The sequence below is a fragment of the Hyaena hyaena genome, unplaced genomic scaffold (genome assembly GCF_003009895.1).
Source record: "Hyaena hyaena isolate Hyena2069 unplaced genomic scaffold, ASM300989v1 scaffold_121, whole genome shotgun sequence".
Lineage (NCBI taxonomy): Eukaryota > Metazoa > Chordata > Mammalia > Carnivora > Hyaenidae > Hyaena > Hyaena hyaena.
The window spans coordinates 1,596,470-1,623,978 of record NW_024080753.1 but is presented as its reverse complement, the minus strand read 5'-3'; the positions used below and the strand labels follow the sequence as shown (position 1 = coordinate 1,623,978).

The window sequence follows — 27,509 nt, the reverse complement described above, 5'->3', positions numbered from 1 at the left end:
GCTTTAACAGCCTTCCTGTGGTCTTTGTGCTGCTTTGCTTGATGAAGGCTCAATTCAGTCTTTATATCAGTGGTGCTGTCTGTTAAATTTGTTGGCTACTCACTCACTCAGTCTCACCCAGTCATTAAATTCTCTCTTTAGGGGCGCCTGGGTGGCTCAGTCGGTTAAGCATCTGACTTTGTCTCAGGTCATGATCTCGAGGTTCAGGGGTTCGAGCCCCACATCGGGCTCTGTGCTGACAGCTCAGAGCCTGGAGCCTGCTTCCAGCTCTGTCTCCCTCTCTCTCTGCCCCTCCCCTACTCACATTCTCTCTCTCTCTCTCTCAATAATAAATAAACATTTAAAAAGATACCTTTAAATGCTCTGCTCTATTTCATGACCCCTCTATTTCCTAATTCACTGCGTGAACTTTTCTCCTGCCTGCATTGTGAATTCTTGCATTTCTGCTAATTGCTAAACCTTGGGATCCCCTGGGGTTTTATCCTGAGCCTGCTGCTTGGCCAATGTTTTCTTCTCTTGTGACTGGCGCATTGCTGACTTTCAAACCTTACTGGAGCCCTGACATTAAACTCATCGATGGGCCCATTTGCCCAGCAGATCAACTCGGATGTTGCCAAACCGAACCATCTCCACTGGACTCCTTTCCCACAAAGACTCGCCCTTCCCTCTTATTTACTATCTCAGCAAGAAACGGTACTGTCCCTCCCAGCAACCACATTGAAAACCGAAGCACCGTCTTAAGCTCCAAATTTCCCCCCAACAAATGACGGCCAATGTTACTTCTATATTTTTTTCTATAACTCAGAGCACAGTAAGGGTTAGTGGGAAGCGGTATGGAGACTAGAGTGAGACCGGAAACAAGAAGGGGAATGGAGATTGTTAACAGAGTAAGGCTCCTTCATAGTATGTGTGGAGGGACTGGCCTTTGCTGGGAGCAGGAGAAGCCATTCGGTTTTGCAAAGGAATGAGAGAGACCCGTTAGTGGTCACTGAGACGAAGGCAAGTCCTACCCAAGGATGAGAGAGCTGGGGGTGGGTGAGAAGGTTAGAGTTTTGAGTACCAGAGACCAGGCTGGGAAAGTACTGAGGGCCTGCTGAGCTCTGATCGGTGGAGCTGCATATGAAACTTTTGTTTTTACGGAGTTTCTTCTCCAAGCAGGGAAACGAGTGACCACGTCCGCAATCACCAGCCGCAGCAGCCAACTCCACATCAAGTCTGCTCTTCTCCCGGCTTGCGTTGTCAAATGTGCCCACAGCATCTGCTCTTAAACCTCACCAGGCACTCCTAGTGCTTGGCCCTTGTTTTCCCTTCTCCATTCACCAGGCTCCCCCCTTTTTTTTCCCTCTCGATAGTTTGATTTTTATATTTATTGTGTTGTATTATAAATTACTCAATTTATCGAACTAAAAAGAACCCAAGTTCACTCATTTCTCCTACCCCCTTCCCCCCAATCCTCCACCTCTGGCAACTACCAATCTGTTCTCTTTGAGTTTGGTATTTGTCTTTCTCTGACTTATTTCCCTTAGTGCGATGCTCTTATGGTATATCCATGTTGTTGCAAATGGCGACCATTCTTTCTTATGACTGAATGATATTCGATTGTATATGTAAGTCCCAATTTCTTTATCCATTTACCCATTGATGAACACTTAGGTTGTTTCCATATCTGGGGCATTATAAATAATCCTGCAAGGAACATGGAGGTGCATATAGCTCTTTGAGTTAATGTTTTCATTTTCTTTGGATGAATACCCAGAAATGAAATTGTTGGACCATATTGTAGTTTTTTAAAAATATTTTGAGGAAGTTCCATGCTGTTTTCCGTAGTGGCCGTGCCAATTTACAGTCCCACCACCAGTGCACAAAGGTCGCCTTTTCTTCACATCTTTACCGACGTGTGGTATATCCAGTCTTTTTGATAATAGTCTTTCTAACAGGTGTGAGTGATCTCTCATGCGGTTTTGGTTTGCATTTCTCTGATGATTAGTGATGTTAAACATCTTTTCATGGACCTGTTGGCCATCTTCTGGCTTCTCCGAAAAAAATGTCTATTCAGACTCCTTTCTTCCCTTTCCTCCCTCTCCAACTTAGAAGCCATGGCTCAACATTTTAATCTCTTTCAAAAATACCCTACACCCCCCTACCCTCTGAATATCTATCTCATATTTTTGGAAAAACTCTAACTTTGGATGAATCCAACCATCTGTCTTCACCATGTCAGTTTCCAGGCAGCTGAGTCTCACTGGAAAATAACAGAGAGCAGGCCAGGGGCGGTTGGGTATAAGCAGGGTTATGCTCATAATATCACTTAGCTTGTTAAGTGTTAGCTTTTGGGCAGTCATAGTTCAGTTACCTGCATTCAGATAAAGGAGGAAGCCGTGGACCCCCAAAGTGTCATGTATATATGTGTACTACACCCCCACACACATATCCTATACAAATCAGGTTTATTGAAATATAATTTGCATGTAGAATTTGACCTTTTCAGTAAATAGTTCTATGCACACAATCATGTAACTCCCATCCCAATCAAGACGTTGAGTATTTTCATCACCCTCTCCCCCAAATTTCCCTCATACTTCCTCTTTGCAGTCAGTCCCCAAGCCCTGACAGCCACCAATCTGTCTTCTGTCCCTACAGTTTTGTCTTATGTCTAAAATGCCATATACATGGAATCATATAGTATGTACCCTCTTGAGTCTGGGTTCTTTCCCTTAGCATAATGCATTTGAGATTGAACCATGGTGTTGCACAAAACAGCAGTTTTTAAAATTTCTATCACTGGGTAGTATTCCATTATATGCATGTACCTATCATAGTTCTCCATTAACCAGTTGGAGCGTATTTAAGGTATTTCCAGTTTTTGATGGTTATGAATAAACCTGCTGTAAACATTCATGTGAGTGTAAATTTTCTTTTCTCTTGAGTAAATACCTAGAACTGGTATTGCTGGGTCATATGTTAACTGCTAAATTGTTTTCCTAAGGGGTTGTACTATTTTGTATCCCCATTAGCAATGTAGGATGCTCTGCATGCTGTCAGCACTTGGTACTGTCAGTTTTTAAAATTTTGTCCATTCCAATAGGTGTGCAGTGCTATCTCATTGTTGTTTTAATTTTATATTTTCTTAATGACTAACGATGTTGAACATCTTTAAAGGAACTTATATATCATCCACCAAAGATGGGTAATATTTACTTATTGGTCAGGTGCGTGTTCAATCTTTTGCCCATTGTAGAAAGTGGGTTGTTATTTTCTTGTTATCGTGTTTGGAAGTTTAAAAAATATATATGGATGTATTTTTAATGTATAATCAAATATATCAAATTTAATATATTTATCAAATACATGTTTTGCAAATATTTTTTTCCCAGTCTGTGGCTTGCCTGGCTTGCTTTCTCATTTTCTTAACAGTGTCTTTTGAAGAACTAAAGTTTAAAATTTTGATGAAGTCCAATTTATCTTTTTTTTCCTTTATAGATCATGCTTCTTGTATTGTATGTAAGAATTTTTTGCCTAACACAAGTTCATGAGGATTTTCTCCTATGTTTTCTTCTAGAAATCTAAAACTGGAGGTTTACATTTACATTATTGTACGTTTTGAGTTAATATTTTGTAAATGGTGTGAAGTATGGATTGAAGTTCATTTTTTTGCATATGAATATCCAATTGTTCCAAAACCATTTTTTGAGAAGGTTCTATACTAAATGACTTTTGCAATTTTGTAAAGAATCGGTTGACTATAATGTGTGAGCTTTTTTCTGGACTTTCTATTCTGTTCTGTTAATCTATGTATCCTTCCTTTACCAACTTGATTACTGTAGCATTATAGTAAATATTGAAATCAATTTAGTGTGAATTTGCCAACATTATTCTTTATTATTGAAATTGGTTGTGACTATTCTAGTTCCTCTGCTTTTTCATACAAAATTTAGGGTCATTGAGTCCACTTATATAATATATCCTGGTAGAATTGAGTGAGATTGTATTGAGTTTATAAAACAAACAGCTGAGAACTGTAACAATATTGAATCCATGTACATCGTATATCTCTCCATTCATTTAGGTCCTTTTTGCTTTTCGTTTTCAGCACATAGATCTTGTACATATTTTGTTTGCTTTATGATGAGGCACTTTATGCTTTTAGGTACTATTAAAATAGTATTTTTTCTATTTCAATTTTCAATTGTTCATTGCCAGTATAAAAATATTATTGATTTTTGTATATTGATCATGTAGCTTGTGATCTTGCTAAACTCACATGGTATAGCTTTTTTTCTGGGATAGACTTTAGGATTTTCTATTCTGACAATCCTGTTGTCTGTGAATGGAGATAGTTCTTTCTTTATTCTTTTTCAATATGTATGCCTAATATTTGTATGGTTTAAACTACTATTTCACTTAGAATATTTCCTTCTTAGAGAAATATTTTAATAAGATTAAGTCTTTGCCAAATTGGCTTTCTGGATTACTAAAAGGGGTTAGAGCCTAAATTAGATGCTCATCTATGCGGACAGTCTTTATAATTTTCATTCTTCAAAGCTGTGCTACAGGAAGATGACTAGGACATTTTATATAGGGTTTGACTTTGTGTAATAATTACCTGTTAGTTTCCTGTTTTGAATTGGTCAGTGGGAATGATGTGCAGAGTATTTCACGTAGGCAAAGAAGTCCCCTCCTGTGTCTGCAGAATCGTCATTATCGTCAGCGCTAGGGAGGCTTTGCATAGCCCTTTGACTTAAGAGCCTTCACACTTCTTGCTGATCAGATGGCCGGCCACCTCCCCCCTTGGTTCATCTGGCACTTCCACTGCTACATTTCAGACACAAGGGTGTGCATGCCTCTTGCTGGAGTGTGCCTCGGTCTGACTCAGGGCTTGGCTGACCTTATTGACTGAATAAGACCTATAAATGCAACCTAGCTGTCATTCTGGTGCAGCGGGAAGGGCAAGGACTCTGATATGTGGGTTTGAGTCTGAGCTCTTCTGTCAAAGTTATTCTTTTAAAGCTTTTTTTTTTTCCCATCTGTAAAATGAGGATATCTTCCTCATTAGTTATCATCATAAAGTGCTTAGTTCATCATCTCATGCTCTTAGGTAAGTTGATCATTTAATAGATACATTGTGTCGTTTAATCTTGGCCACTAGCGGATCCTCCCTAACTCCATTGCTTCCTCTGGTTGAATGGGAGTTTAGGGGCTGTTGCTGCACAAATTGTCCATGCTCAGTGGTATCCATGTGGCTGCCCTTGCCAGTGGAGTGCTAATTAAAAAATTAGCTCACACCATCTAAGATGCCACAGTGGCTGATTGCAGTGCTACCTGCACAGGGTGATGCCTGGCATCTGTGGGCTTCCATGTGAGTGCCAGCACCCAGCGTTTGGATCTAGTGTGATTTATGGGGAGGTCTAATAGGAACGGGCAGTCCCACGTCTGGAGATCAGGGAGGCAATTCAGCAAATGTAAAGAGATTCTCTTCTCAAATTTCAAGGGATGCATTCCAACCTTCTCAGGCTGCAATTCATTCTACAAGTTTCAGTAACGTATTTCTTCACTTATTTTTCTCGGTATCCAGCCTTGTTAGCTTGATATATAATTTGGGGTTTGGGGAAATGTTATTGCTAACACCTAAATATGAACTTTATTTCTAATTTTTAACTACCCCCTCCCCAAATTATAGGAAAAGCTGTGTTTCTCAAACGCTTAGTTTTCAGTGTAAAAGTATGGTACATTCCCAATGCATGTATCTTGATGGGTTTTTTTTTTCTCATTTGTGTTTTGAAATTAAGAACTCTGATGACGTTCCGAAATTATTTGACATGGCCTCATTTCCACGGTGGCCACATAGAGTTCTGCTGTCTAAATAAATTGTGGTTCATATAATGCAGCCCCTCTGTTGGAGAGCAAGTTTGCAAGCAATTGTCCAGGGCCGCATATTTATAATGTGTGTGTGTATGTGTGTGTGTGTTTAAGTTTCTTTATTTCTTTATTTTTGAGAGAGAGAGAGAGAACACACGCATAAGCAGGGGAGGCGAAGAGAGAGAGGGAAAGAGAGAACCCAAGCAGACTCCATGCTGTCAGCACAGAGCCTGCTGTGGGGCTTGATCCCATGAACCACAAGATCATTACCTGAGTCAAAATCAAGAGTCGGATGCTTAATGGACTGAGCCTCCCATTTGCACCTACAATGTTTTTACTGGTGGTGTTCATCTCCTTGAACACAGTCTGTTCCCCTCAAAATAGAAACATGTCAATATGGTCACAATTTCATAATGTGAGTTCATATACCCTAAGCGTATATATGTATACATTCATTTCTTTATGTCTATGGTCAGTAAAACTAGGGTGGTTTTTTTTTTTTTTTTTTTTTTTTTTTTTAAGGAAAGCAGTAATATTTTGATTTCCTTTCTGGTTTTATGTGTTTTAAAATTGTCTGCAATGATTAAACAGAAAAGCAACAATTATTGTACATAAAAATAGAAGAACTTTAAAAGAATATCTTTTTCCTAAGCCAGGCCAGGAAAAAAAATTATATTATTTTGGCCAGATACAACCAGAATTGGGGAATTGAGAAAAGGGATTCTAAGGTTAGATTTCCCAGGAGAGTGATAACCCCAAAGGTAGTCTACAAATTGTTAACTGAGCACAGAGAGAGTGTTTGTTCATCACTTAGCAACACTGTGGATTTTGTTTCTTTTTGTAAACCAGATTGAAAAGGAAGAGCAAGCCGGCCCCACGGAAGAAGTGAGGGAGCAGTTTCCAGCGAATGGACCACCTCAGCACCTGGACTCGCTGCCTCTTGACCCGTGTGCCCTTGGGCAAGTTATCTGGCTTCCAGTATGATGCAGGGACAGACCCCTGCCGACGCGGCAACTGGTGACGCCCACAGTCCCCTTGGTGTGGGGGCCGCCGGGCAGCCCACCTGGAGGTGAGAGGGGGCATCTCTGTGCGTCAGGCTCCAGTTGGTGGGTCGCAGCAGTGCCCCTTGGGCTCCCGAGCTCAGTGCATGGCTTGTATGGTCTCAGCTGCAGTCTCTTCTCCCTGAGAACGTGCACAGGCTTTCAAGGCCTTTAGAGCAAGATGGTCAAGTGCCCGCCCTTTTACCATCCTCCAATATCTGTTCTCCTTGCTCTCCGGCATCTTGTCCCCTAATCTGACTTTTGATCCTTGACCTTCTTTGTAATTAATCCTCTGCTTGGTTCCTCCCTTCCCCTAAATCCCTGGGGAGGGCTGAATCCCTCTATTCTCACCCTGGCTGGTGCCTCCACATACTACAGTGGGGTCAGACAAAATAGGGGAGGAGAATTAAGTGTGGGACAGGAGAGGAGGTTAGGGTAGATAAGCAGTCCAACGCTTCTCCGCTATGTGGGAGGTCATCCCAGGGTATGTGAAAGTCTGAACCTAATTATAATAGAGTAGGGTTAGGGGTTGACTTCTCATCTCTGATTTGCTCCCACTATCACAGAAAGAACTTTGACCTCGAGTTGGGATCTCCATCGGGGACATAGGAAATAATCCCCTGACTCTGCCTTGGTTAGATCACATCCCCCCCCCACACACACACACAAACATACACATGCACACACACACACATGCGTGCACACTTGGTGGGGGTTGCCCCTGGGTTAAATGGAGGATTTTCAGATCCTCTTGCTTTTCTGTGAGTTGGTTTGTGTGTTTGTGTGTATGTTGAGAAACTTGACTTTGGGGGAATACTCTTGGGCTTTCACTTTCTTTCCCAGGCACCAATACTAGAAAGACCCCCAAGTCTCATTTCAATCCCATGCCCCCTGGGGGCTCCGACCACTGAATCTGATTATGAGAGAAGACTGCACACTAACAGACTCCCTTCAGGGTCCTGATCTTGACTTAGGGTTCCACCATTTGCCCAGCAGTGGCCTTGAAGGAGCCTCTCTTGGATCACTTTCCCTACTCACCTCAGAGTCGGGGGAAGGAAGGAGAGGCATTGGGGTGGGCTCATCTCTCTTGAGGCCCCAGCGGGGTCTACTCCAGTAGCCAGCCTTGCTTGTTTTAAGCCCAAGCTTTGTTGATCTGTCTGTTGGCTTTAAAGTTGGGACTGAAGGATGCCAAACACAGGCAATAGATCCAAGCTCAACTCCTCCTTAACCCTTCTAATGCTTTTCTATTAGGAGGCCAGTGGAGGGGGGATGGAGTCATGACCCAGCCCCTAGGCTCTGAGGCTCACTGCCTTCCAGGTCTGACCCACCCCACTTGCGATTCAGAAGCCCTTTCCCTCCCCAGCAAAGCCACAGTCTCCTATCTTCTTCCTGTTCTTTCCTTCTGTCTGTGTAAACAGCATGTTGTCATAGCTGCTCAGCGCGTGTACTCATTCAGGTCTCTGTTCTTACCGTGCGCCCTGCTGTGATGCTCTGGCCCAAGATCTCTGCCCTGGCGACTTCAGCTCAAACATCATCTCCGAGATGTTTCCCTTGGAAACCCACTGTGGTTTCCATGGTTACTCTCCATCCTCATCACTTTAGTTTCGTTAGTTGTGTTTGCCTTCAAAGCACTTATCACCCTCAGGAATTGTCGTGTTCATTTATTTGCTTGTTTACTGCTTGGCTGTCCTTCTGCTTGTAATGTAACTTTCAGGATCACCAACACCTGTTTCCTGCCACATCCTCAGTTTGCAGCACGAGGAGGAACTCAATAAACACTTGTTGACGGAATCGACGTTTGCTTGTTGTTTTTTAAATAGGAATGATTTTGCAAAAGCTTAGATACTTTTGAAAAGCCACAGGCGTCTATTGGGTCTAGCAACAAGAGGTCATTTGTGGCATTTTAGGGCACTCTTGGTACTCCAAGGTAGGAGGCAATTTGACCTTGAAGGGAAGCAAAGGATAGAGCCGTGGCTGGGGTGCTCCATGAACTCAGGGGACGCTGGATCATGGTGAAGCCTGCTGGGAAGGGAATAGCAGAGTGGGTGGGTGAAGGAGGAGGAGGTACTGAGGGAGTCAAGAGTGGAAGAGAAAGGAGGGAGGGTCTGGGGCCCAGATGAGGAGGTCAGGCATGGAGCAGGGGTCCCGTTTCAGTGGGAAAAGGGGAAGGAGGAAAGGGATGTGTAGATTCTGGTAGGTTTGCAGGGTCAGTGGCAGGAATTTGAGGCAGTTCCTGCCTGTGGCTTTGATTTTGTCTTGAAGTCGGAGGCGAAGTGATCTCTTCATAACGGGGTTGGTGGTAGTGTCAGGGGTCAGAGATACTAGGATGGTGGAGATTATAAAGAGATTATAATTATAAAGAGATTACTTCATCTCAGGTTTTTGAAATATTTTTTAAGAACCCTTTATCTAGAGGAATTTAATATTAATTAATTAAACTAACAACTTGAGGCAACTTTCGGCCACTAAGTCATTGCCTACAACTTCATATTTAGATGTAAATCCTAGATCTAAACTTGAGTCCCATACGGTCCCGGATGGAAGGTGAAGGAACAGGAGAGGGAAAGGCAGAGTGTAATCTCCTTGAGGAACAAAGAATCCCAGGAATCTTGCACGATGGGAAGCTGCAAAAGCTCTTGACCAATCACAGCAGGATGGTGCCGTGCTGTGAGACAGTCATTTGCTGAATGTCCATCTGGACTCTGTTCTAACACCAGAGAGATGTGGAGACTCGGGCCTGGAAGGGCCCAAGGAACCTTCTGGACTGACTCCATAGCACATGTGTCAGTCTTGTTAATAATACCATTAACAGGTACTTACTAACTCTGCTTAAACAAAATGAAGTGTTCTTACTGGATTAAGATAATTCCTTGACCTGGAAGTACAGTGTGTAGTTGTAACTCGGAAAGATTGTGCGTACTCACCTTTCTTGTTTGTAACACGGGGACACACTTGTAGGAGTGTTGGTTAAGGGTAATGATACAAATAACTTCTTTCTGATAAATATCAACTCTACATCCATCCTATCCTGCATAGTGTTTTGCATTTGTCAATGGCTGCCATGACACCATGACCTTGGCCTTTTTGCTATCATGCTGCAGTCTAGAAATTTCCAAACTGAGCTCGGTAGAGCCCTGGGGTGCCTGGGGTACCATGTTATGAGATGAGAAGGAGGTGGAGCCAATGTAGCTCCAATCTGCATCCTCACATCAGTGAAGGCAGGTTTTTAGGGTCTCTGTTGACTTCTAATTTTATATAGATAAACAGTTGCTCTGGGATAAAATAGTCTGACAATCTTCACTGTCATGACTAAAAGCAAATACTGATAAAAATAATTATGTGATTTTCTATGTGATTTATTAAATCAAAGAGTGTACTATTTGGCATTACATCATAGGTTTGAGGTTAGCTGACTGGTATTTCAGTCACGACTTTTTTCCTAGGCAACAATTCACCCACCACCAGGTTGAGTGTTTTGACTATTGACCAACTGGCTGGGTTTATCCAAAGTGCGAATGAGCAGAAGTACTAGATTAGCAGAGAGTCTTGATAATTATACCTGTATTTTCGTTTTTAGCAAATTTATGGGAAAGTATTATATTCGACTTGGTACTAAAAATCCATTTCTGTTGCCTAAACTATGTGAACTAAGTAGACTACATTAATAATACATAAAATAAGTTTGCAGAGAGTGGAGACAATGGGAAGATGTAGTGTAAGGGTGGGAAAGTCATGGTGGTCTTCCTAGCGAATCAAATACCTATCAGATTTGAATCATTTGGTTCAAAAAGATCCTTGAACGATAGAACTAAGTTCTAAAATAGTGTTAAATCTAAGTCCCAAAGTAATATTCACATTGGATTTTGAAGCACATTCACTTTCCTAACAGTCCATTCATAACCTCAGGCTGAAGGCTGTGGGGCCCAGGGGTGGTATCTGGAGAGACTGGTGCCTTTCCTTCTAGAACCCAAAGGCCGTAAGTATTTTGTAGAGAGAAAAGTAGATAATCTCAAGTAAGTAGGGTCTAGAAAAGAGGTACTTTTACCGCAAGAAGGTCTAGGTTTCTAAGGTTTCCTTAGTTAGGAGATGTAAGCTCACCAGGAGGAAAGGTTGGGAGTGTCTGGGTCCACGTTTGAGAAGGTGGCGGTGGTGATGGCGGTTGGAAGCCTGTCATGTGTTGATTACTGACGGATATCCCTGATAAAGACTGGAAGTTATTTGCATCAGCACTAGTCAAACCAGCCCTCCCTGCTGAAAGTGAGAGATAGTGGGTGGGTCTTAGTTAATGAAGCCTCTAGGGCCAATATTAGAGGCAGATACATGAACAGATACTGAAAATGGCCTCTTGGCCCAGGTGGTGTCCACACACAGCCCTCTGTTGACCTCTGTTTGATTCATGCCGCAGGGGAGCCATCCCTATCGTGACGGCCATCGGGGAGGTTTGGGTAGTCAGTCTTGCAGTGGGTGTGAGACTCAGTAGACGCTGTGGCAACTTTTCATCAAGGAAATGATGTTGCATGAAGACCAGAGGGTTAGGTTTTCCTGACGCTTCATAGGTTACCCAGGTGGCGGCCCATTCACGGCTAATTCGGTCGTAGGCACGTCTCTTCCATAGGAGGGAAACGGCGGACGCCACAGTGGGAGCAGCCTGCCCCGGTGCTCACAGGGAATGTCCCATGGGAGCCAGACGCAGGCCTCTAATTGATAGGAGCTACTGCATGATCTTCCTGGGTTTGGTCTTATTTCTGAGATCTCTGAAGTAGGCCAGTCTCCAGGGTTGTTTTCTACAATTCCTGTCTAAGGAATAAATCTTAATGCATCGAAAGGAAACAGCCTGCTATCCGAGGCTTTCTTTACCCCCACACAGTGATCCAACGGATTGCTACATATCTATTTTCACTATATTCCTCCTCTGTTTCTTGTAAACATCCCCTTCTGCAGCTGACAGCCTCTGGGCTTTCTCTCTGGCTTCTAAGCTTTCTGAGTCAGACCCTCGAACGGGTTCTTGGTTTTCTGCTGATAAAGATCATTAAGGATCGCTACTGCCAGCTGCAAGATTTTGCATTTAATTTTCAACTAGAGCTTTGGCTACAAGCAGTAAAAAAAGAAAAGAATGATTTTCCAACTTTTGTCCTCCAGCTGACACCTCATTACTTGGCTTGGAATATAAATGGTGTCTGCTTTCCTCGGCTCTTGTTACTATGGAGTTTAGTCCCATCTGATATCCCTGACTCTCTACCTTCTTAGTGCGCTAATCTGCCAATTAATTCTTATTTTGAAAATGGTCCTGTGTATCTCCTCCCTATGATTTTTCTCCTCTTAAATAGTTGATTGTCAAGTTGGTTTCCGTATAACACCCAGTGCTCATCCCACAAGTGCCCTCCTCCGTGCCCGTCTTCCCGGTGATTTTTCTCCTCTGATGCAAAGATGAAGAGCGAGTGGTTTGAGCTGCAGAGCATGTTTATTCAGAACTTCAACTTCATTATTTTCCTAGGCCGCAGCTTCTTTCTGAGACCAGAGGTCTTGCCTGATTTGCTTGCGGATCTCAGTAGGTAGGGCTGGGAGGGCAGAGACAGGCAGGGGTGTGGGGAGACCACAGCCTTCTCTCCACTCCGTCTCCTCCGACGGCTGTGACTGTCTCCTCTCCAGCTCATGGCTTCTTCCAGTTCCCATCTCATTTCTCACTCATCTGTTTGCCTACAACTTAAATCCACAAAAGACTTTGGTTTTTGTTTTTATTTATTTTTGTCTTTTCAAATTAATAGGCTCCATGCGTAATGTGGAGCTCAGACCCCCAACCCTGAGATTAAGGACCCTGGTTTTTAGATTTCTTTTTAAAATATTATTTAAAACAATTTTTAATGCTTGCTCATTTTTGAGAGAGAGGGAAGAGGGGTAAAGAGAGAGGAGACAGAGCTCCTGAAGCAGGCTCTGCGCTGAGCACAGAGAGCCCAACGTGGGGCACAGACTCATGAACCGTGAGATCGTGACCTGAACCGAAGTCTGACGCTTAACCGACTGAGACCCCCAGGAGCCGCAATTATTTATTTATTTCAAATGTTTATTTTATTTTTGTGTGAGAGAGAGAGAGAGAGAGAGAGAGAGAATGAGTGGGATGAGTGGGGGAGAGGCAGAGAGAGGAGGATAGACTATCCGAAGTGGGCTCCTGGCTGACAGCAGAGAGCCCAACTCAGAGCTCGAACTCACCAACCATGAGATTATGACGTGAGCTGAAGTCAAGAGTTGGTTGCTCAACAGACTGAGCCGCCCAGGCGCCCCTGGGTTTCAGGTTTCTAGCAGAGCTACCAACAGCCTTCACACATTGTTACTGCTCCGGGCTTCACGCTGCCCCACTGTCCTCTCCAGGCCTTGTTCCCAGCTGCTGAGATCCTGCCCAGGCCAGGGGCACTGTGAGTCACACAGATGCCCACTGTCGCATGACCAAGAATGATCCAGATGGGCTGGTGACCCACAGCCGGCTTCGTCCTGGCTGCATGTCCCTCCAATTCCAGTTCACGTCGTGGTGCCAAGCTGCCGCCACACCTGGCAAATGTGCTCCTCTGAGTTAGGATGGCTACGTCATGGCTGCCTCTACCTCCTTACCTTGCTTTCACCTACAGCTTTAACTTGCTGGTCTTTGCATGGTCGCCTGTCTCCAAAAGTCCCCAGTCAAATACTTGAACCGGGGTTCTCATGTGGTCCCCACCCCTCTCTTCTGGTGTAAGTTTCACTTGGGTGAACTCTTGGAGGCCTAATAAGAGGGTCTCTGGCGTCTAGAAGAAGAGCCAGGAGCAGATATCACCAAATGCGTGTGTGGCTGGGAGAGAAGAGAGAGAGAAGTTTTTCCCCTTTCTGTGGCTTCTTCTCTTCTGTGGCTTCAGGTGCCTGACAGAGGTGGTTTCTTTCTCTTCCACTCCTTGTCCTCCCCTTGCTCAGAATCATGTGCGGGTGGAAGGTAGAGGGCCCCTGGCAAGGGTTAACCCAGTGACGCCTCTTACCTGTGCGGACGAAGATTCGGTTGGGTGCCATTTTATTTTCCTCTGTCTTCTGACGTGTGAAATGCACGTCGCTGTGAAATGAAAGAGCGTTAGTGTACACACAACACCTAACAAGAGCTTCTTAAGGAAGCTCTGTGTTCTGAACATTTTTAACCCTCTCCGGGATATGACTGATTTAGAACAATGTTCTATAGTGACTTTCTCATACAAGGATGCTTTATGCCAACCAACCCGTTTAACCCAGGATATCATTTACACAAGAAAAAAGTCAGGGTATGTGTGTGTGTGTGTGTGTGTGTGTGTGTGTTTCTTCCTCATTTTGTCTTAAAATCTGATTCCCCATTAAAATTTGTAGAAGACTACTTGAACTTTGCTCTCCATCCATGTTTTTAGGAGCCCTCCTTCTTTGGGGCCCTGAAGCAGTAAGTACTTTTGTGCTTGTATCTAAGAGATCAAAATAAAACTGTGTGCCTTCAAGTCCAGAAGTCAATGTGTGCATCACAAGCATCCCTGGCCAACAAGGTCCTTATTTGCTGACTGAATAAATAATGAAAATATATTGTTCTGAAATTCTGTGATTTAAATGAAGTATATTGGAGCACCTGGGTGGCTCAGTCGGTTAAGCATCTGAGTCTTGATTACTGCTCAGGTCATGATCTCACCACTCATGAGCTCGAGCCCCACATCGGGCTCTGTGCTGACAGCTCAGAGCCTGGAGCCTGCTTGGGATTCTGTGTCTTCCTCTCTCTCTCTCTGTGCTGCCCCTCTTGTGTTCTGTTTCCCTCTCTTTCTCTGTCTCTCAAAAATAAATAAACATTAAGAAAAAAAATTTTTAGGGAAAAAAATGAGCTCTGACTAGAACCTCTTAAATTGTGTGTCTCTCTGTCTTCCTCAGAAAGCTTCCTCACGTAGTCTCAGGTAGAAGGGACCCAAAGAAAGAGGCGTAGCTCCAAAGTATGGAAAGAGAGCTCTCTCTGTCTTTATTTGCTTCTATACACCCTCTTTGACCCACTCATGTGAGCAGAGGGCAGGAGGTTCTTCAGATCTGCCCGGCTTCAGACACCTCCCAGCCATGGTGAAGAAGCGGTATTGTTTCTGAAGAAGGGAGTGGGGGGCGTGCACACACATTCTCTGGGGGAATAAGAAGAGTTCTAGGGTGACAGCCTTCTTTGCCCCCGACAGCCCCGTGAAGACGTCATCCTGCTGGCCTCTGACTGCCAATGGGACATACGTTGTCAGCCTCTCTGTCCTTCCATTGTGAGTAAATTGCATTTTCCCTTGGATTAAGATTTTTCTCTTCATCTTTCATCTTCTGCGGTTTCACTATGATGTCATTAAATACGAATTTGTTTTTCTTTATTTTGCCCAGGACTCAAGTTTCTTCAATTTGAACGTACAAAGCTTTCTTCAGGGATACACAAAACAACAACAAAGAGATTGTTGTATAACCACCATAATGGCAAACATTAAAAATTATCAGGTGTTGGCAAAGATCTGGGGGGAATTCTGATAAGCCATTGACGAAAATATATAAACTATTGTGGTACTTCTGGGGTGCTATCTGGGAATGCTAGCAAACCAGGATATTGGATAACTTATGACCAAGCAATTATTTATAAAAAGCAATTATAATTTTAGGTACTGATCCTGGAGAAAACTTGCATTTACAGGGAAAAGAGGCACACATACACCTATTCAGCGAAGCATTGTTTGCCATTGGAAAAAAGAGAAAGAGAGGGAAAGAAATTAATAAAAAAGTCCACTAATGGGAGAATGAGTAAATCAACAATGGTATATTCGTAAATAAAATCTTGAACCGCAGTTAAAACAAGTGAATCTCATATACCTACTGCAGGTAACAAATTTGGAAGACAAATGAGGAAAAGAAAAAGCTAACTGTAGATGGTAAGAGCAACCCTATGCCCTCTGCATACGTTTTAACCACCCACAATGACTATACTTCCACAAGAGGCAGGAACCATGAGCTCTCAAACGCTCTCTATAATGGAACGGAATTTTTAAAAAATATGATAACAGAATGAAAGCCCAACCGAGAAATCTCTCTCCCCCTGGAAGTCAAAAGGAAGATTTGAAATGATTCCTGGTTTGAAGACATAAGATAAATTATAGAATCAGACATGACAAGCTGTGTAGGAACGGTCGGCAATACTAGCCAGACACGACTGTGTTTGGGGGGGTAATTGGGGGACTAGTGACCAGCCTGGGGTCTCCCCGAGGTCACAGGGCTCAGGAAACAGAGCCCTTCTCTGAGTCCATTTTGGACCGGGTGGTGCTGTGGCTTCGCCAGGTGTGTGCCGTGGGGACAAAGGGGTGGAGATAGAATACACCCTCCCTCCTGCCTCCCTGCAGTGCTAGGTGGGAAAGCACAGTAGAGGATCATGGAATGTTGTAGAACGTGGAGGCACGTAACACGGGCAGTATCAGGAGAGGGAAGCTCGGGGTGCAGGAGGGTGAGGGCATCCGGAACAGTCTGGTGCTGGGGGCTGGGTGGCCGAGCGCAGGCAGATGCCTGCAGCTCTGTGTCCTTGAGCGAGCGCAGCCTGACCCAGCCCCGCTTAAAAGGCAAGTGGGAGCACGGGGCAATGGCAGACGAAGTCTGCTCGAGGTGTGGGGCTGGGGGGCGAGGGAAGCCAGGGAGGAAAACGCTAGACTCTGAGGAGATACGGCTCAGAAGCCCATACCTCCGCAAAGAGGGATCAGGGCACGTGCTGTCCCCCGGCAGCTGGCAGGTGAGGCCAGAGCATTCTGGTGCCCTCACCGGAGGAGGCCACTTCTCTGGGCAAGTGGCAATAACAAGGCAGGGGAACTGAACTACCCAGAGCCTTCAGGTACAAATGTCCCTCCTGCCTAAACTCAGGTGCTAAACCAACAACAAAACGAGAACCTCTACCATGAACACTTTTCAGTGATGAGATACGCGAGGCCATTTCGTCCCCGGGAATGACGCCAAGGGGCGCCATGACAGACCACTAGAAAGGGCAAACGGGTGGGCCAGTCCCACTCAGATCCAATAAGGAAACTTAATATTCCTTCGGCCCATTTTAGATTTTGGCAAAGCCAGACCTCCCACCAAGAGCTTGCTTGGCTCTGTCCTTCATATCACCCAGTAGATACAGTTATTACAGAATATGAAATTGGGGCGCCTGGGGGGCTCAGTCGGTTAAGCGTCTGACATCGGCTAAGGTCATGATCTCACGGTTCGTGAGTTCGAGCCCCGTGTCGGCTCTGTGCTGACAGTGTGGAGCCTGCTTCGATCCTCTGTCCCCCTCTCTTCCTGCCCCTCCCCCACTGGTTTGCTCACTTTCTCTCAAAATAAATAAATAAAATCAATAAACTTTAAAAAAAGAATGCAAAATTGGGAAGCTAAGAGCATGGTGTGTATTAATTCACATAAACTTTGGATATTAGCATGGAAATGTTAATAACTAGAAATGACCGAATTCTCTGTGTTTGTCTGTTGTGGGAATAAACCCCCCTGGGGATGGATCAAAAATATCTGGAAATTACTTGAAACCGGCGGATAACTAAATGAGTATTATGACTAAAATGTGCTATAATCCATTTGTATTCTTTTTGTCTCCTAAGGGTTGGTTCTGGCAAACTCTATGCAGTGAGTACTGCAAAAATTACATAAGGCCTCAAAAGCTGTTCTGTGTAAACTTTGCGAGTGGGGGATCTTTGACCATAACATTTGGTAGATTAACTCTTATAATTCTATGTATGTATTGACTCTATGTTCTGACATTTTGACCAGTTTGGGGAGAACTGAATTGTCCCAACGTTGAACCCAGGGTTGTGCTGGCAAATGCATAACAAATGGTTCTTTGGGTGGAAAGGCCTGATTTACAGGGTTTGCCAGTTTCCGTGGCAGAAATACTTCCACCATGGCTGACTGCGAGCCACGAGCGGACGCCACTGAATGCAGAATCAGGCGAGGTGTATGCTGCCCACCTTGTAAGTTGGCTTAGGCCACTGTATGTACCCATGGGCGTGTGTGCAACTGCAGTTTTGTTTTTTTTACTAAAATTTCTGCCCCATAGATATACAAGGGCACTAGTGAAAAAAATATATAAAGGGAAAATAAAATAAATTCATGTTGGGAGCTCGAATGGTGATAATTGACAGTGGATTTCTTTTTAACGTTAAGAAGTGGTCTTTGTGTATATTCCGCACTTTATTCTTATCTTTTATTACACGAACAAGGTATCGACGTATCATTCCGAGTCTTCTGAACTCTTAGTTTCAGCGGGGTTCTCCTAGAACCTAGAAGCTAGGGTTTCTTCCCTTCCAGATGTTGGTGTGAGGTCAATACTGACCAAAGAGTCAATGACATCTGTTCATTGTGAAGCCAGTCTCGGGATGATTGAGCTGAGGGCCAAGACAGAAGAATAGATATGGAGCCTTCTGAATTTGGGGCAGTCAACACAATACAGACCCATGGTTTGGTATGATAATATAGTGGGTTTCCAAAAAATGAATATTAATGAGGGGCACCTGGGTGGCTCAGTAGGTTAAGCATCTGACTTTAGCTCAGGTCATGATCTCATGGTTCGTGAGTTCGAGCCCCACATCAGGCTCTGTGCTGACAGCTCAGAGCCTGGAGCCTGCTTAGGATTCTGTGTCTCCCTCTCTCTCTGCCCCTCGCCACTGACTCGCATGAGCACGTACTCTCTTGCTCTTTCTCAAAAACAAGTAAACATTAAAAATTTTAAAAATAAGGTAAATTAATATTAACTCAAACAAGGAAAATTAGTTGTTGAACAGTGAAAATGGATTTAAAGACTCTTCTATAAGAGTAAGGCAAGAAGAGCTTATTAAAATAGAGTTGAACTGGAAATATGACTAAGTATTATGAGCATTTTTTAAAGGAGGCTTTATCTGTTCTGTCCCTACAGCGATTCATGCTGTTGGACATTTTTGCTATCAGCCTGGCAAATTCTAGCCGGAATGTGGAACAAGCTTATTTCTAGAGCCAGTGCCTGTGGTTCCTATAGCTTTTCTCCAGTGAAAAAAACAAGTGCCCTTGGAGAATAGTTGATTTCATATTTCTGGGCAGGGAAAAAAATTCAAGATTCGTTTGTGGATCCTAGATGCTGAAAGAAAACAAGGTTGTCTTAGGGTATCAGGGAGCCATGGTCCATAATGACGTGATAAAGAAAAAAAAAAGATAAAACAGAATTGTCTGAAAAACATACCTGGTCTCTGAAATTGTTTACTTACAAAGCTGTGTGTGAGGCCTACACTTAAGTTTTTAATTTTTTTTAATGTTTTTTATTTATTTCTAGGAGAGAGAGAGAGAGAAAGACAGCGTGAGCAGGAGAGGGTCAGAGAGAGAAGGAGTCACAGACTCCAAAATAGGCTCCAGGCTCTGAGCTGGCAGTCAGCACAGAGCCCGACGTGGGGCTCGAACCCATGAACCGCGAGATCATGACCTAAGCGAAAGTCGGACGTTTAACCGACTAAGCCACCCAGGCGCCCCTACACTTAAGTTTTTAAAACCAATAGTTTGAGAAGGCCAGATGCTGGTGTTCTCTCTGAGGAGACAGGCGGGACATGATCAGTATTCCAAACCTCTCTGTGACAAGTGGTTTGTTTGATTAGCAGAGGATGCCAGCAGATTGGAGAGAACCAGGGCTTCTGGCTATTCCAGGGATGACCTTTAAGAGTTCTTTGCCTTCTCTTTCCCAGTAGTAAGTCATGGTCTTCCCTAAGAATTGCGAACAATTGCGCAGTGGGTAGAGGCACCCGCTGAAAGCCACACTAAGTTTTTATCAACGAGCTGGCCCATGTGCACCACGGGAAATTATGTCGTGTTGCCCTGGTCATTTATCCAACAATGGTTCACTGTGCATAAGCAGGGGCTCTACATCTTATATCTGGGTGCTTTTTATTACTGTGCAGCTGTGTGCCTCAGATGGCAAATCAGAGCCAGTTTCTCTACCTGCAGTAGGGCTGACTAAGCCTCACCCCAAGGGGAGAAAATCCTACAGATATCACAAAATGTGAAATGGACACCAATGGACACAAAATTTTGAGTGGGCGATATAAAATTTTAAAAAAAGCATGTTGGTAAAAAAGTATTGAAGTATTTAAAAAGGAGAACGATAAATTAAAGGGAAAATAGGCCATAAAAATGTAAATTGTAACCAAGCTTTTCTTTCTACGGAGATTTTAAAATTAAAGAAGGGAAAGAAATACGTGAAGGGGCCGAAAGTAGAATGATCAGGAGTAAGTTTGGTCATAAATATGTGAGGGGAAAGATGCTTGCGTTAAAAACAACCATGGGGCTCCTGGGTGGCTCAGTCGGTTAAGCGTCTGACTTCAGCTCAGGTCATGATCTCACGGTTCGTGGGTTCGAGCCCCGTGTTGGGCTCTGTGCTGACAGCTCAGAGCCTGGAGCCTGCTTCAGATTCTGTGTCTCCCTCTCTCTCTGACCCTCCCCTGCTCACGCTGTCTCTCTCTCTCTCTCTCTCTCTCTCAGAAATAAATAAAAACATTAGAAAATAAAATAAAAACAAAACCAAAAACAACCAAAATCAAGTGGAAAATGGGGCAACATGAAGCCCGTCAAAGTCTGTAAGAATTAAAGGTATGATGAAATGAGGGAAGAAAAGGTCAGTTTAACACCAGTTGATGCCTCTGATAACATTCCGTTCTTTGCAAAATCTGTATCTTAGACATGGACTGTGGTTGATGCAAAATCGGAATGGGGCCACCCAACAGCAGATTTATCCTCAACAAAGGACAGCACGGTTGCCCAACGTATGCAGGGAGCAGCTTAAACCACTTTCCCCAAAGGAGGCGATAGCGCAGCTGTGCTTTCGGGCAAAGTCAGCAGCGCCGTGGGACAGTCTGATGGGTGTGCGGTGGAGGTACTCGGCGGAAACACTGTGGAATTAAGGGAGGACCAAAGGAAAGACGGTTTCGGCTTTGTATAACACACACATCCGAGGGTGGGGGGCTTCCAGCCTCTGGGCGCCACCCACGGGCCGTGTCAACTACTTGGGATTGGCAGGTTCTCTGTGCTTAGACTTCTCTGCTCTGGGGGTCGCCGTGAGGACTCCCAGTCAGGTGGGATTCGCGGTAATGGGGAAAGCCGACTGCTCTAACCAGCCTGTCCCTGTTGCTGTCGTCTCTGAGGGACAAGTAAGACCCCCCGAGAGAGGATGACAAGGGAGGCTGTCAACATACGAACACCCTCCTTTACTGGCTCTTTAAACAACTGAATAGAATGTGTGGCCATTTGAGGAATATTGCTCTGGGCGCCGCTGAACACCTACTGCATGGATGTACGTGAAGAAAAATCCAGAAGGCTCTTTCTCTAGGCCTTCCATACGCAGTAGAAACAGGGGTGTTTGCAGATGGTGAACAGCAACCTGAGGAGAAGAAAAGGCCGCCTTTAATGGTGACTGTTGAGGAAGGCTGGGTGGTCAGCCCCGTCGTGCGCACTCAGAAAAACTTAGGGCTACTTTGAAGAGTTCAAGTTCTTTGCTTTGCAAGTTGGGGACTTGACGTTGTTTTTGGAACGGAAGTACACATGCTGCCTCCTTCCTGCGGTCACAGGCCGGTGAGTCCACAGTCCAAATAATGTTCTCCTTACAAAGGCCCTCCTTCCCACCCTCACACTCCTGCTTCCTTGCTTTGCTTCCTTATTCAGACTGAACAGGTTTTTATCATGCAGTTTTTGAGGAAGCCCCGTGGCTTGCTGGCTCTTGCCAGAACTATCTGACCTTTATGTAGCCCAGCTGTGGCTTTCCCTCTAGGTCCTGGGCCGTGGCTTCTACCTGACACTGAGAATCTGGGCCCTCTGCTTGGTTTGCTCCTCTGGCTGAATTCTAATACTCACGGGTATTATGCCTCCATCCCAAGACACGAGTGGACTCATCGTGGGTCAATCTCTCTCCGTTCTCTAAAATTCCGGAAAGAATTCTGCCTAAATTACTTCTTTGCCAACATTAGCGTCACACAGAATGGATCCTATGAGTGGAGGTTTGGAATCAGAAATGTGCCCATGCATAGGCACCATGTGAGTCTGTAAGGCAGCTGAGGTTCTAAAACAATTCCTTAGGACCACGGACCTGCAGAGCGGTATAGACATCAGGGTCTTTAGTCCAATGAGCCTCATTTAACAGGCAAAACAGAAACAAGAACAAAAACAAAAAAAAGCACAACAAAAGCAAAACAAACAAACAAACAAACAAACAAACGAATAAATGAAAAACGAGTTCCAGAAAGGGTAAATGAATTGCCACCAGTCTCTCAGAAGCTTGACGGGCAGCCACACTGGCTGGCCCAGAGTTTGGACACTTTCTATCCTTAAGAAGGCGCTGGTCAGGTGCATCATTCTGGAGGTCGTGAGAACAACGTTGAGTAGGGAGGGAGGCAGGGAAAACAGCCAGGAGGCTGTGTTGAAGGTCCAGGAAAGAGATGATGCGGGAATGGAGTCCAGTGTTGAAAGAGTAGACAGTCTCTCATCCATTGGACTCGGATGACGAATGACACAAAGATCCCTCCACCCCATCTGTATCATTTCCAAGGATCAGCCATTCCAGGCCGAGGTCATATTGCGTATGCGGAGGCGGGAAAGGGACCGCCGGGTGGGGGGTACGGGTCCCGTGTAGGAGGCCTGTGGGAGCGAAGGAGGAGATAATCCACTCCCGTGGAATTAGCATTTCCTTACAAAGTCTGCAACAGATGTTCGTCGTGCCCAAGGACTCAGCCCTTGGGAAGTTTCCAGAAGAGCATGGAGCATGGACGGGGGCTGCAGCAAGCTCCATACTACAGAGAATGCAAACACAACCACCAGAGCGTCCGTCTGTGAAGTGGGAGCCATGGCACAGGGGCAGAGGAGGCTACGATGGAGGCTGTGGAAGGAGGCCAGGAGGAGCGGGGAGCACGCGTCCCGAGCCAGGCCAACAGCAGCCCTGAGGACAGGGGGACACTGCCGAGGAGACGGAAGGTTCTGGGGCTGCCCCCCTGGATGGGCACTGCCTTGTTCCCAGACTCTTAAATGTACGTCTACGTCAGAGCCACCTCCGCACACGCTGGACGTTAAGTGTTTACTCACAACTAGTGTTGCTTCCAAGTGTGGGTTTTTTTTTAAATTTCTAATGTTTATTCACTTTTTTGAGAGACAGAGACAGATAGAGCACGAGCAGGGGAGGGACAGAGAGAGAGGGAGACATAGAATCCGAAGCAGGCTCCAGGCTCTGAGCTGTCAGCACTGAGCTCGATGTGGGGTACGAACCCACAAACTACAAGATCATGACCTGAGCCGAAGTCAGTTGCTTAACTGACTGAGCCACCCAGGCGCCCCCCAAGTGTGGTTTTTAGAATGAACTGAAGCATTCCCACGCCCGGCCCAGCCACTTACCCATCAGCACAGACCATATGGCCACCGGTGCTCCCCTTTCACTGACATGGGTCACAGATTTACTGAGCTATGACCTGTTAGCTATTTCATAAGCTAATATGCTACCTTATTTAGTCATAATTCAGCTCTTTGAATGCTATTCTATTTTAGAGAAGAAGAAAATAAGGTTCAGAGACCCACCCAGAAGTCATACAGCAGATATTTAGAGGATCTGAGATTCTGACACAGAGGCAAGCTCTACCTGGTAAGCCCTACCTCTTTTCCTGGTAAATTGCAAGGCACCGACACTGCCTGGGGTCCCCCTCCGAGGCTGCCAGGGCTTGGGGTTCCTTCTCTCTGTGCCCACTGCTGCCGTCCCCCGCCCCGTCAAAGTGGCTGACATGCTCCTACGTGCCGCTCCACCCTTTGGATACAGGTGGGGCAAGACCAAAGATCAGAGGCCCCAGCTTCAGACGGGAATTCGCACTGACCCACACTCTGGTTCTGGCCTTGCTCCGGATGTGTGCCAGACCCCATTTCCCCCAGATTTGCTCCATCAGCTGTCTCACTCATCTTCATTTTTAAAAAAAGCCATCACTTATTGATGGCTTACTATGTGCGAGACACTGAACTTTAGATGTATTTAATTTTCACACACCCCTTTGAGACACACAGCTTTGTTACCCAAGTTTTATAGAAGAAGAAATAAATCAGGCCAGCGACATTCATAAGTTACTCAGGATTCCGTAATTCGTAAGGAGCGGACCTGGGACGTGAGCCCAGCAGACTGGACCCTGGCTTTCTCGACCTCCATATTGACCCGCCATCCCCTGAGATCCTGGATTTTGCCAAACTTGCCTGACTCCACACTGACTGCCGCTCTTGCAGCTCAACAACTCACGGGTAGCGTGGCCTCCTCAGCCTCCAGTGACGGTCCTGTGTTATCTGACCTGACGATGTCCTTCACGTGGACACCTCCTGCCCCAGAAGCTTTGTGAGGCCCCCGGCAACACCGTCCAAATGTTCTGGGCTTAACCCTTTGGAAAATCTATTCCCCTGTGCCAGCCTAGACCTAGTTCAATGCCGAAGACCCAGATGTGCACTAAAGCCAGGCACGCCCCGAACTGCTGTTTGCTGGGTGAACATCTGTCTAGACTATTTCCTACTTATTAAAGGCCTGCTGAAATCTAAATGGAAAATGTGGGTTTATTGCGCGTTTTGTCAATCGCATGCATTATCTGTGCCTTACCAGGCTGAAGTAACAGACACAGCAGCAGTTGACTAATGGGTCAAAGGCAAGCAGGATCTGTGCCTTGGCCCAGGTGACAGCCCTGGGCAGGTGCGTGGACTGGCTGGACGCCTCTCCTCCAAGCAGTCGCTTAAGGTCCAAACATAACAGAATCTCTGCCATCCTCCGCACAGGGGTTCTCATACCCCTATTGTTATGTCCTTCTCAGTCAAGAAGGAGGGAAGAGGAAGGAAAAATACACGCGGAAGGTGCTCATGGGCCACAGCCCGGAAGTAGCACATGACGTGTGTGCTCACTTCCTGTTGGCTGAAGTTCAAAGAGAGGTGTCCAGCTGCGGAGGAGGCCGGGGAATGCAAGTGAGATGAGGGGCCCAGGAAGAAAACCCGACTTTGACAAGCAATAAACTGTTTCACCACGTTCCGCTTCTGATGAGCGACAGTCGTACATTCATGCTTTACCTTTCTTCTTCAGTTTGCTTTTCTGAGTTTTCCAGGACTCAACTTTAATAGATTTATAGTTTTCTACTTTATTGAGTGTGTTTGTTCTTTTTAAAACATTTTTTTTAATGTTTTATTTATTTCTGAGAGAGAGACAGACAGGGTGAGCAGGGGGGTCAGAGAGAGAAGGAGACACAGAATCTGAAGCAGCTCCAGGCTCTGAGCTGTCGGCACAGAGCCTGATGCAGGACTCGAACTCACTAACCATAAGATCATGACCTGAGCTTAATTTGACTGCTTAACTGATTGAGTCACCCAGGCGCCCCAAGGAAAAAAAAAATTCTTAAAAAATAAATCGGCCCTATGAAGGGAGGTTACCAAGCAGAAATACTAAAACCCAAGCGAGCATATACAATGTGAGCGTCCAAAAGAAAAAGAAGAAAATAAAAAGTAACAACTCTGTACACAGCAGCCTTGGTTACTTCTCAGGCTAATCTGAAACTGGTCCCTGGATGCAGGGGGAGAAAAGAAAGAGAAAGGGCAGGGAAAGGGCAAGAGAAAGAGACAGAGACAGAGACAGAGAAAGAGAAAGAGAAGGGAATGAAAGAAAGGGAAAGAGGAAGAGAAGGGAAGGGCAAAGAGAGAAAGGAAAGCAGGGGGGCCAGCGCCCCAGGCTGGCAGGTGGCGGGTGTCGGGAGGAAGAAAACTTATGAATGGGGCTTGTCTGGGAAGCAGCAAGAGGAATGGAGTTTTTGTAGCCGCTTGTCAAACCTTAAAAGTTGATACAGGGGGAGGCCTTAGTGGGGGGGTCCCCCAGGGCCTCAGGGTTCTCTGTACCCCCCACGGTTGCAAAGGCTCTGTCCTTGGAGCAGCCTCTGGGAGTGGGAAAGGCACCCGGAACCCACATTCGGGGGACAGGGGAGGGGCGGGAGCTCTGAGGGCCCAGGTCCAGTCCCCCCCCCCCCCCCCCCCCCCCCCCCCCCCGGCAGTTAGAGCCTCTCGACCTTCCCCAACACACCTTCATTTTTCTTTTTATTAGTAAATTCTGTCCGTGAATGTTTGCAAGTTCCAGCCAGAGTCCAAACCGCCTCAGGCACCCCCAGGAAGGGAGGGGCAAGTTCAGCCCATTGCCACCCCGCCTTTCCCACACACCTGAGGACGAAATACAAACAGATAATTAACAGCCGCAAACTGCGAAACTCAGGACAATAGAGAACATATAACATTTAGTAACAAAATAGAGCAGAGGCCAAGTATATTTCTTATATTACTAGATGTAAATAGGTTCAAATCACCTGTCAAAAAATATTTTCAGATTAGGCCACGAAGCAAAGCGTACAAGCAAAACATCTAAAAAGAGTGATTCACAAAAACTAAAAATAAAAGGAAGGGCGAAGGTACACCCGAAATATGCCCCCAGCTCCACTGAGAAAAGACAAGGTTACAATCTCAACATCAAACAAGGATATTAGTTAATGCCAAAGGGTATTAAGTGAGACTAGTGCTTTTCATATAATGATAGGGTGTGCTTGATTCAAAAGTAATGAGTATCTATTCACAAAATAACACAATGTTAACATTTATTAAACTGAAACTACAGGATATGAAAGCAAATAGCAATCAAATACAGTAGTAGATGGCCTTAACTTACTTCTCTCAGTCCGTAACAGAGCAAGTAGGCAGAAGAAATAAGCCAGAGTATAGAAAGCTGATTAACACAATTACTGAGATAGACTGTTGCAGGATTCTCACTCAGAGAGTCGTGACACCGAGGCTATTCTTTCCAGGAAGCAACTTTATTCGTGCTGGCACCGCTCAGTTGAGTTCGTACCCAAAGAACTGAGTGGCCCACATCACATGGCATAGTTTTTTTTATACATTTTCTATTTCTTTGTCTCCCTTATATGGTAACACACACAAACATGCAGTCTGATTAAGTTGTCTCAGTTTATAAGAACATGGGGGTGTAGGCACCTGGATCCATATCTAGGTGACCCTGAAGTCTTCTCTCCTCTCTTCTTCATTTTTTTCTTTCTCCTTAGGGAGGGATTCCTACCACAAGACGTAGTTGATACGTATGGATGTAATTGACAGATATTATTCCTGAAAATACAGGTGACTGTGGGAGATCAAGAAAGTGGACCATTTCCCAAAGACACACAGATGGCCGACAGACACATGAAAAGATGCTCACCATCACGAAGTATCAGGGAAATGCACATCAAAACCAAGATGAGATATTATCTCACACCTGTTAGAAGTCTGTTGTCAAAAAGACAAGCAATAACAAATGTTGGTGAGGATGCAGAGAAAAGGGAAAACTTGCGCCTCATTGGTGGGATTGTAAACTGGTGCAGCCCCTATGGAAAACAATATGGAGGTTCCTCAAGAAATTAAGCATAGAAGTACCATATGATCTAGCTTTCCCACTTCTGAATATATATGCAAAAGAAACAAAATCACTGTCTCAAAGAGATCTGTACTCCCATGTTTCCCGCGGCGTTCTTCACAGTAGCCAAGATATGGAAACAGCCTAGGTGTCTGTCCATGGACGAA

General features: G+C 45.1%; 1 protein-coding gene and 1 long non-coding RNA gene across 3 annotated transcripts in view; both read left to right on the top strand.

The window, feature by feature from the left end:
• The window catches only part of LOC120235076 (myelin associated oligodendrocyte basic protein), a 39,554-nt gene extending 23,832 nt beyond the window's left edge, over positions 1 to 15,722 (top strand). For both annotated transcript variants that reach the window (XM_039237193.1, XM_039237194.1), the window contains exons 4-6: positions 6,706 to 6,925; positions 15,077 to 15,151; positions 15,264 to 15,722. In XM_039237193.1, coding sequence (XP_039093124.1) covers positions 6,706 to 6,745 — 40 coding nt within the window. In that variant the 3' untranslated portion in view covers positions 6,746 to 6,925; positions 15,077 to 15,151; positions 15,264 to 15,722. The remainder of the gene's footprint in view (positions 1 to 6,705; positions 6,926 to 15,076; positions 15,152 to 15,263) is intronic.
• A 1,498-nt stretch (positions 15,723 to 17,220) lies between these two features.
• LOC120235082 lies at positions 17,221 to 19,605 on the top strand. The gene is made up of 2 exons (XR_005529298.1): positions 17,221 to 18,360; positions 19,517 to 19,605. It is a non-coding gene; the product is annotated as an uncharacterized LOC120235082 (long non-coding RNA).
• The last annotated feature ends 7,904 nt before the right edge of the window (positions 19,606 to 27,509 follow it).